The 11,025-nt window shown below is 45.5% G+C and overlaps 1 protein-coding gene across 1 annotated transcript; it reads left to right on the top strand.

The window, feature by feature from the left end:
* The first annotated feature begins 3,479 nt into the window (after window positions 1-3,479).
* Window positions 3,480-10,552, top strand: LOC124657186 (transcription factor TGA2-like). The gene is made up of 11 exons (XM_047195779.1): window positions 3,480-3,661; window positions 4,874-4,992; window positions 6,138-6,190; window positions 6,289-6,534; window positions 6,659-6,703; window positions 6,806-6,865; window positions 7,023-7,100; window positions 7,232-7,316; window positions 7,407-7,678; window positions 9,518-9,757; window positions 10,373-10,552. Exons 1-11 carry the CDS (start codon window positions 3,480-3,482, stop codon window positions 10,550-10,552), a joined length of 1,560 nt encoding a protein of 519 aa, XP_047051735.1.
* Window positions 10,553-11,025: the final 473 nt, after the last annotated feature.

The raw sequence follows: 11,025 nt of genomic DNA, 5'->3' as shown, positions 1-11,025 counted from the left end.
GCGACTCGATGGTTTATATCGAACTCTTAGGGAATTGGCTTAGAAGTTGTCTTCTTTCTCTCCTCTTCTAGCAACCTACAAAATAAAGTTCTTACCTTGTGTCCCCAACTCCACCGTGTCATAGTCAAACACAAGGTTTCATATTAATAACAGAAAATACAAGTAAGAAGTAAAATAAATAACTTAAGTGAACTAAATAAAAGCAAGTAGAGGCTAAGGATGTTTGGGTTTTGTGTGTGTATGTGAAGATAGTATTTTTGGTATTTTCGGATTAAATAATAGTATAAAATGCAAAGCAAGGTAAAAGTGTCAGAAATGTGTTTCTAGTGATTTAAACAGACCGAGGTTCATGGGTTCACTTGTCTACTCTCTTTTTAAGTTGTAGTGAACACTAACAATTAATCAATGTCATTATATTGGTGGAAGTTCAATATGTGTTTGATGAGCATTCATGGGCATTACATCCTAACATACTAAAATAGAGATGATGCAACACATCTCTCTTATACTCCTCAAGAAAGGAAAAACTCCAAGCAATCTTGAATTAAGAATCAACGGAGTATAGCCTTAAACAATAGGACATAATGATTGAATATCAAATATGATACCTTGAACTAACAAGATTATCACAATGTCACATGATAAACATATCACATGTATTCAATTTATCCCTAGTGAGGCAACAAAAGAAAGTTAAATACCACAGTAGATCGTGAATTTTTTGTCACTATTCAATCACCACCACCATGCTACTCCATCTAATACACACTTCTCCCCATACATGTTCTTGCATAAAAGTTAGATCAGAACAAGCACTTAAGAACAGGGTGCATGATATGCATATATCAATAGATCTTACACACAATAGGTTCCAATCTCGTGTATCAATATCATAGAATAAAGATCCACCACATACGAATTACATATATGACCATAATCATGTTGGGCAGCTCATATGGTACTACAATCTATGAAGAACAAGAGAGAGGTAGATCAAACTACTTCCACAAATCCATAGTCCATAGGTGGACTACCCCCTCTTTATCATGGTGATCATGGTGGAGATGTTGGAGTAGGTGCAGATCCCTCCGGCGGCGGCTCCGACAGGGTTTGCCCCCTCCAATCTTCGCTCGTTCTGGCTCTATTTTGGTGTTTCTCTGTTTCCACCGTGCTCTCCTCGAGGAAGAATCGCGAAGTCATATATACATATCTGGGTTTTTAGGTCAAATTAAGTCTGTGGGCGAAAGAATCAGGCAAATCAGACAGCCGAGGGGGAAATTAGAGGGGGTAGCGCGCCCTCCCTGCTTGGGCGCGCTACCAGGCCTCTTTTGGCCCTCCTGGCCCATCTCGTGAGGTCCAAGTGATCTATATGCTTCTCTTGATAAATATTGACATCCCGAAATCGTAGCTCAATTTGACTTCGTTAAGGTCCCTAAAAGTAAAAATACACAAAAAGGATTTTCCTGTCTAGCCGAGTTATAACCCAAATAAAGCAGATCTTTGGTAAATCCCTAATAATCAATATAAAACATGGACATATCATTATATATGTTGGAAATATGTGTCAACAAACTACCAACTCTGTAGTACCAACAGGAACTGAGACACATCTAAACGGTTATCCTGCCAATCTCTCAATCTCACTAGGTCCGAGGTACTGGGACAAGGTTGTTCGGAAGTTTGAGGAAATAATAAAACTTGATACTGGAGAAAAATTGTGGATTTTGGGAGGAAAACTTTGGGAACTTTTGCAATGGGTTCTTTTCCTCTCGTTTGCTAAGATCCCCTCTTGTTACTACGAAAACCTATGACTCAAGACTATAAAGATGCAATTTGACACATGCCACGTATCTTCACACTTTTAAGGGTCTCTAGTGACATTTTCCACCCAACCATTTGAACTAAAACCTGAAACTTTTAACAAACTTTTAATTAACCTATTTCCTTTTGACGAATCATCCAAATCCCTTTAGTGTTCCTAGTTGTACTCGATTAGCAAATTCCCATTCCTCATTGCAAAAAACACCATCATGCTTGATCATCCTTGGGTTTTGACGCTCATGTGACCAAGTGAATCTTCTATTTTGCAGGGCAGCTCTAAATTTCTTCAGCTCCTGTTGATGTTGTTGTTGCTTTGTCACGTGCCATGTAATTTTTTGTTAAAATTCCCTAGTACTATCCATTAAGGTTAAATTTTTGTCACATGCCATGATTGTTGCCGTTCGATCTTTGCCGTGTAAGGTTGCACGGCAAAGGCTTTGCCGTGCACTTACAGCTACACGGCAAAGCATCGATTTCCTGTAGTGATTGTTATCGCGCGAGTGGATTTCGAGTGATTAGCTGTGCGAAGAAATCATCCTTGCAATTGCAGTCGGCGAGCCCGTGAATAGAGGTTAGCTAGAAGGATATTTTGTCGATGAAGGTACGGGTATGAATATGTTTTTAGATAAAAGGCCCTCACTGCCCGACTTTAAATTAATAAAACCCTTAGGTTCCACACGTTTATATAACCATGTTGTGGCATACAGCTTAGCCCAAAGCAACAAAACCGAAAGAATAGCTAATCAAGGATTTGCCGGCAGCCCACAAACACACAGACAGCGAGCTAAACTCAAAGGCAGCCTAAACTGAAAGTGCCGGCATGAATATTGGTAAGCTCGATGACGTTCTTATCCCAAAGATATATGATATCTGGCATGTTAGGTCAGCGAGGTTAAAGCTTGGATAGGAACGAGGGAATCAGCGTTTGAACTTCAAAGTAGAGGTTTTAGACGATCTATTTATCATCAGAGAAAGCAGCAAAGTTTTGCTACCATGTCATTTGGAGAGAGAGATACAAAAATGGAGGGAACGAGGATTTCGGTGCAAAAACAGGTAGAGACACAAAAGAAAAATCAAAAGTGGCAACGTATTGTGCAGTTGTGCTTCACCTGCCCCCTTACACAGAGAATAGAGAGAGGGGTTAAAGCAAGCAAAGAAACGGAGAGGAAGAGGTGGAGAAAAAGTCGGCTGTTTGTAAGCGCGCCATTAGTTGCTAGAGGGCATGGAGCCAAACAGAAAGTCTGTTTCGCCATTAATGGCCTCTCAGCCCTTCTGGAACCCATAGACCTACACGCAGCAAAGGAAGATACATATAGACAAGAACATCATTAGAGGCGAAGGGAGGAGAGGAGGAGAACTGGTAGTAGTTTGTTAGCGAGCTAGGTTCCAAGGCGCCATCACGACCTAGGGTCTCCTGGATAGAGAGATAGATCGGTCGAGGTTCGTGCGGCCTGCCGGCCTGGGTAGTTTGCTGGTGTGGAGAAGATAGCTAGAAAGATAGAGGTGGTGCCTTGGCAGCTAGCCCGGCCCTCCTAGAGTCAAACTGTATTTAGGTCTCCCTAGATATACATACGTAGGCGGAGACACAGAGAGGGAGAGAGGAAGATATAGCCCCTGTGTGGTGTGTCGTCGGTCGGTGTCTGCGTGTCTCTCTGGAGATGATGAGTGCAGGCAGCCAGGGACAGCATGATCAGCAGGAGATCATCAGGCAACAGCATCACGAGATGAACATCTCCTTCGGGATGAGCCCCCATCACCACCAACAACAACAACATCATCATGCTGCCCCTCCTTCCTCGTCTTCCTCCTCCTCCATGCACGCGGCAGCTGCGAGCTTCATGTGCGGTTCTCAACTGAACTGAATTGAATTTTGATTCCTGTTTAATTGTTTGCACCTATCCACTCTGAATTTCTTGATCGCTCGAATTGATCCGAGTCCGGAGACAAGTTCGACTGGATTGCTTGCCTTGTATTGTTTGGTTCTTGTTTCTTTGCTTGATCTCTGTGATTCACATGCTCCGGCCATGATCCTTCTTGCCTTTCTTATCTTCTTCCCTTTCTTGAGAAATCAACATGATCTTAGCTAATAGAAAAAGGCTAGGGGGCCTTCTTGTACTGAACTTTACATACATGTTGATGATTTCTCCTTTGCTTGCTGGTGGAAGCTATTGGAAAGTCAAGTGATTCTTAGATTAGGCATGGTTGTGGAATGACAAATCGAAGTACTTCGCAATTTCTTGCTTCTTTATTTCTTTATGTTTTACTCCAAGAGGAGAAATTCCAGATGATGCATGAGCGGATTTTGTTTTGGAGGTTTAAAATTGTCTACTTCTTCTTTATAGATCGAGCTAGGCACATAATTGAAGTATCCTCTTCTGATAATCGGGGCCTTCAGGAAGTTGAATTGTTGTGCTCTGATAATTGGGGCCAGATAGTTGAATTGTTTTTTGTTCATTGTTTGGTTCAAATAGTTGAATTGTTGTGGAAATTAACAACTCACTAGTCTCCCCTTTAAATATTAGGGGCGCACTAATTGTTTACTGAAGGACAACAAGAACACTCATAATTAATTAGCTAGGACATGATAGTATTATATGTGCTACTCGTCACAATTAAAAATTACGAGTAACTGATAGACATATATACCACCAGATGGGGCAGTAGTAGTGTATACCGGTCCATTCATGATTACATTTTTTTCAGTGAGCATATCTTGCACACATGAAATTTCGGGACTTGCCATATTTCCTGGGCTGCCAAAAAATAAATGCCTGCCACTAGTCCATAAAGGCTAGAGAAGATTCCACAATATCCTCCTGTTCCCACTCCTGCAGAGCAGAGAAGAGGGGTTGGACCAGGCGATAATAATAATAGCATCACACATACATAGGCTTATACACTAGCGCAGCATGATTTCATGATGATGTGTTGCCCCTCGAACCCCGTGCATGCCTCCGTTCTACACACAGCTCCTCATGATCATCGATCATCGATCTCGCCATGCACATGTCTATTGAATTAATTCGTGCCGCACCGCCATGGATCGATGCAGGAGCAACAAGGAGGCGTCGGGGGCGTATGACCAGCTGGGGGAGCTGGACCAGGCGCTGTTCATGTACCTCGACCATGGCCATGGCGGCCATGCCTCCTCGCAGCAGCATGAACAACGGCGTAAGTGCCCAGGAAACATACAAAATAGCTGGTCAAAGTAATCTTGTGCAATTGATTCCAGTATATTTTCCGTTTCCAGTTCTTCCGAGTCAATTAGTCAAATGCAAGTTACCAGTGTACTCCATAAAGTGTCAGTTAAAGTTGCTTGGTCTTATATGCTTTCCAGTTCGTCAGTCATATGCGGAGTAAGATTGGTTATTAATGGAAGTGTAGGTAAGCTCAGAAATAGATGTGTCTTTGGCACTTGTAGGAAGAGGAGTGTAGATGTAGATGGGAGTAGAGACAGAGATGTATCCTAGCTCTGATCTGGTGCATGCAGAAAGGCGCATCTTTTTCCGCTAGCAGATTCTCAGGCTGCAGCAGGTACTACGTTTTGACCGGCCAGGATCTCTGCTGCAAATCTGCAGTACCCTGCCTTGGAGAGGACCATGGAATCGACACCACCGCATATGCTTGCTCAAAGTCGCCGTCCGGCCGCCATGGATGCATATGGCACCCAGCAAAACACACACACTCTCTCACTACTCTTCTCCTCTCTCTACCTTTGTGCTCGATCTGGGCGGTCGGACTGTGACATGTAACAAACTGCTCAATGATTTCCCTGGCGATCGATCGCGCTGCATGTGGCCGCGGCAGGAGAGTACATGCACGCAGAGGGGATGATCTCCCTCCTCCGGCCGGACACCACCACCAGTACACTACAGCCAGCAGCAGCCGAGTACAGCCACGCCTGCAATGGCTGGCTTGGCACCTTGCCTGCCTGAGCTGCATGTGTCCATCTCTGCTGCATATAGAGTCTGTTTGACCCGATCCTATCCACTCCAGTTCGAGCACAGCACAGGCAGGAGCATGCATGCCTAAGCTGTGCCCCGTATCTCCCCGTACCCCAGCCCCAGCTTTCTCGTGTCTTGCCAGTGCCAGGCCTCAGCTCGTACTGGAAGCTAGCGCTAGCTCCCAGCCAGCCACTGTACGCGTCCCGCCATGATTATTTTGTTCTTGCCTGCATGAGAACGAGAGCTCCCTCTCCCCTCATAGAGCTTCAGCAGCGGTGTATATGTACGCGAGCCCTCTCGGCTCCATCAGCACATCAGGCCATTGCTCACTTGCTCACCCCTTCTGTCTGCCTTGGTCGTTCATGGATGCAGAGACCCTCAACATCTTCCCTTCCCAGCCGATGCACGTTGAGCCGTCACCCAAGGTACACACACCTACGCATATCTCACCCTTGATTGGTTCGATTTGTCGCTGCTGTTTGGTTGCTGTTGGATTGACATAGTTGTGATGTGTGATTGGTAGGGGGAGATTAGCCTAGTCCTGTCGCCAGCGCCCGTGGGATCCAAGATGCCGAGGTCGTCACCTGATCACCATCACCACCAACAGCAGCAGCACGCGGCTGCGGCGGCCATGGAGGAGCTGGCAGCTGGGAGCAGGAGGCAGCAGCAGCAGGATCACCATCACCTCCACCACCTGCAGCACCAACAACCCGGCTTCGCTGCTGAGCATTCTGCAGGAGTCGGCAAGGATGTCAAGCCGGTCACCAAGGTCAGTGAGTCAGTGAGAGTAGTTAACTACTGAACCACCTAATTAACAAACCTGCCTGCCTCATAGCTAGATTTTGTTAATTTAATAGCTAACGCTGTACATTGTTCCCCTTTGGTGGTTGCAGAAGGAACACAAGCGGAGCTTATCCACCGGTGAACGCGATCCAAAAGTAATAGATTTATGATGTTAATGAATCGTCATGTCTTTTGCAAAACTAAATATCTGCAGTGCTCGATATGTTGCTGACTCTTTGGTGATCGACAAAATGCAGACGCTGAGAAGGCTAGCCCAGAACAGGGAGGCGGCAAGGAAGAGCAGGCTGAGGAAGAAGGTGAGTGAAGCAACAGTTAACACCAGAATGGAAAGAAACAAACACATAAAACAACGACAGAAAGGGAACTCTTGTATCAATGATCGACAATATAATGCCGGCACTCCACCGTGTCAATTAACTGACTGTTTTCTCTCTCTTGGATGCAATTCAACAGGCATATATCCAGCAACTTGAGTCCAGCAGGATCAGGCTGGCCCAGATCGAGCAAGAACTCCACAGTGCAAGAGCTCAGGTATTTGCACCGGCCAGCAACCAACTGAATCTATGATGAAATTGATTAAAGCCTATCGCAAATAGGATCTCTCATTTTTTCTTTCCAATCTTTATGCATTGCACATTCATGTGGATATGATGTATGTGCAGGGAGTGTTCTACCCAGGGAGCAACCTCCTTGCCGAGCAAGGCCTCACCGGGAAAGGGCTGGGCGGCATCGACGGCCTCAGCTCAGGTAATTCCCATCCATGCATCTACAGACTCGTAACTGAAGTCGCATACATGCTGATGTATGTAAAAACTGAATGAATGGATTGGCATGCAGAGGCGGCGATGTTCGACGTGGAGTACGGGCGGTGGCAGGAGGAGCACTCCCGGCTGATGTACGAGCTGCGGGCGGCGCTGCAGCAGCAGCTGCCTGAGGGAGAGCTGCAGATGTACGTGGAGAGCTGCCTGGCGCACCACGACGAGGTGCTCACCATCAAGGACACCGTCATCAAGGGCGACGTCTTCCACCTCATCTCCGGCGTCTGGAGGAGCCCCGCCGAGCGCTGCTTCCTGTGGCTCGGCGGATTCCGACCCTCCGAGGTCATTAAGGTACGACGTCAGGATTTGCTTTTCTTCAGATCATATTAGCCCTAGCCGCCCTAGATGTTCGTCAGTCACCGGCACCATCTGTCTCGGACTCTCGGTCGCAAGTGGCACGACGACATCAAATGGATAAACGTGACAAGCTCTTTTCGCCTAACATTATGCCGTGATTTTTGGCTTCTATGGAAAACCACTAAAATGAATATCCTGTAGAAAAAAAGCGTAAACAATGTTTACCATAAATTTGCAGGGACAAAAATTATTTGCTCTAGACTATCTATGAAATGTAGATTTTACTAACTTACTAATTAAAAGGGTTATTCCAAGCAAAAAAAAAGTTTACTCTGGGTATGTATAGCAGTTAGTCACGAAGAAAACCAATCAGACACAAGAGGCCTTGCCATATGGGTGTAGAGCATTTTGTTTTTGGTTTTTAAGAGGGAAAAGCAAATGGGTGTAGAGCATTTTTTTTGCTGACCATGAATTTATCTATAAATTACTTCCATCAGAAACTTCGAGTCTTTGATCATTAATTTTGAAAATCCAGATCTCGCAAAGTCTCCAACCAGCCATAATATTTTCCGTTAATCGTTGTATGAATATGAAAGTATATATAGCTAGTATAAATTTATTTAGGGAATCCTTGTTTTAATATAAATCCGATTGGTATAAATTCTATCTAATAAATCTAAGTAAATTATTATCGATTAGTGGCCAAAGATAGAGAAGTTTGATTTCACCTTTGCTAGAACAAAGGTGCTCTCTTGGACCTATAGTACTTGTCGCTGAAACGAGTAAATAGACACACTTGTTTAGATACATGTGATTTGGCGACAAGTATTATTGATCGGAGGGAGTAGTAAATGTTTGTGCATGTTCTTTTACGGGTACGTTCGTGCTAATTCCCTAATTGTCTGAAATACGGTAAACCTCAATCACCTGAAATTGTACATCATATAGTTAAAATAAGCTCAAAATTAGAATGTGCAATTTCAGTAAATTTAAATGCATTTTTGTCAATAGCGTGCATACTCCATACTACCTCCGTCCAAGGAATAAGGCCCACGCTTATTTTAAGACGAACGCTGACCATAAAAATTGAGCAACAAAATATTGATTGTATCATATGTAACTAGTATCGCTGGATTCGTATTGAAAAACAATTTCTAATGATGTTAATTTCATACAAACAATTTTTATATATTTGAATCAATCCTTGATCAAACAAAACAAAAAAAACACGTAAATCGAGAACGCCTTATTTCGAGGGAGTACTTCCATAGCCATCTGCCCAGCTAGTAGCACCTTTCACAAGATTGCGACATGGATACACCAAAATCAAATGCTCATCCACACATCTCAAACTTGTTCGCATGGGTAGCTCGCCTGGGAAACGACTAGCTACATAGTATATCCGGCCGGAACTGACGCCCATGCATGTCTCGATCGCGGCATTCAAGTCGCGCAAGAGGGAGTCGGTATGGTAAATTGGGCTAGATCATCATGCGCATTTCGGCGCCGGGTGACGCGAGCCTGCAGGAATCCTCTCGTTTCCAGCTAGCTCTAGGTGTAGGGGGAACCTCCCATGAATCCGGGGCTGGCCGGGCGATTCCCTCCCGCCGCGCGCATTGAAGAGCTGTAGCTAGCCCTCGATCTCCGTCGTCTCCGCGGCGCATGCAGCAGATCGCGATCGATGGCCGGCCGCGTGCGTGCGTGCGACACGCCCTGGCCGGGGCAACATTAATGGCGGGACGACCGGCGTCCAGTTCTTGTCCTCCTCATGCTTGTGGCAACGCCGCTATTTCACTAATTTCGATCTTCAGTTAACCTGATGAATGAATGCAGATGCTGCTTGGGCACGTGGAGCCGCTGACGGAGCAGCAGATCGTGGGGGTGTACGGGCTGCAGCAGTCGGCGCTGGAGACGGAGGAGGCGCTCAGCCAGGGCCTCGACGCGCTCTACCAGTCCCTCTCCGACACCGTCATCGCCGACGCGCTCGGCTGCACCCCCAACGTCGCCAACTACATGGGACAGATGGGGCTGGCCATCCACAAGCTCTCCACGCTCGAAGGATTCGTGCGACAGGTCAGTGCGTCCTAGTCACTACCATTCTGAATCTCAGCCAGGTCAATGCATTTTCTGGCTACGAGATCTTTGAATTAATCAAACTGCACTTCCTGTCACTGTTTGCTGTCACTGTAGTGGTTCGGTTAGAGCTTCAGCTAATTGAGAGAACAATGTGTTGGTTAGTTGACACTTGATCGATATGGTGCAATGGATATTAGTTCACCTAACTGAGATCGACACTGCATTTGATTAACTAAACAGAATTAGCTAGCTACAAGTCAAGTTGGAACAGGCGGCTAGTACTGACAGTCTAGATGCATGTACATGGATTAGGTTCTCAACTTTTTTTTTAAAAGCACCCGACTGTCGCCATCCCAAGAATGGACAGCTGATAGCCTGAGAAGATCGACAGGCGTGGCCAACTATAGAAACACGATCACGAAAGGCTTACAAACATGATCTAGGACATTGTTTAAGATGCATCCAGGGTTGATTTGTTCACTGAACTTTTAGTTTCCATGTTGGGCATAGTAGGTGCATGCATAGATTGTTTATGCCGCCCATTGATCTGGTGTGTATACGATAGACGCTAATGAACTAATGGTCGTTGCATGGATGTGGATATGTGTGCAGGCTGAGAACCTGAGGCAGCAGACGCTGCACCGGCTGCACCAGGTGCTGACGACGCGGCAGATGGCGCGCTCGCTGCTGGCCATGGCCGACTACTTCCACCGCCTCCGCGCGCTCAGCTCTCTCTGGGTCTCCCGCGCCAGGACGCCGCCAGAGCACCACCATGGCGGCCCTCACAACTAATTTTACCTATCCATCCATCCATCCATCCATCCATTCATCCATCCATCCATGGATTTAGCCACATATATATGCATGGATCATCGTTGTTCGTTCGCTTGGATAAAGGGTTCAAGGACCGTTTAAGTGTTGCAAGCTAAATTAGCGGCTAGCCGGTGCCTACTGGAGTAGTGGAGAGGGTCAGCAGAGGAAAGTGAAACATGTCAAAAAAATGTCGTCGTGGTACCGTGTTTGTCATGGATCTAGATAATTAGTGTACTAGGGTAATGATCGATCAATCGGTGTACTCCTCTGATCCATGCCTTAATTAGCTCATTTTGCCTCTGGGTTCTGGATGCATGCTGTGAGTCCACACTCTAGACATACAAATTTTAAACTGATCGCTTGCTTTAGGAAACTTGCGGATATAAATTGGATTATCTAAAACGCAACTAGGTAAACAATCTTATATGGCGAAATAACACTAGAAAACAAGT

Source organism: Lolium rigidum, chromosome 5 (assembly GCF_022539505.1).
Source record: "Lolium rigidum isolate FL_2022 chromosome 5, APGP_CSIRO_Lrig_0.1, whole genome shotgun sequence".
Taxonomy (NCBI): Eukaryota; Viridiplantae; Streptophyta; class Magnoliopsida; order Poales; family Poaceae; genus Lolium; species Lolium rigidum.
Note: the sequence above shows the minus strand (reverse complement) of the source record. Positions and strands in the feature narration are given on the sequence as shown.

Excerpts from the sequence above, each read along its gene's own strand:
- LOC124657186 (XM_047195779.1), top strand. The coding sequence starts at position 3,480 with ATGATGAGTGCAGGCAGCCAGGGACAGCATGATCAGCAGGAGATCATC. Across the intron at positions 3,662-4,873 it reads GCGGCAGCTGCGAGCTTCAT|GAGCAACAAGGAGGCGTCGG; the intron begins GTGCGGTTCTCA and ends GGATCGATGCAG. Across the intron at positions 7,317-7,406 it reads CATCGACGGCCTCAGCTCAG|AGGCGGCGATGTTCGACGTG; the intron begins GTAATTCCCATC and ends ATTGGCATGCAG.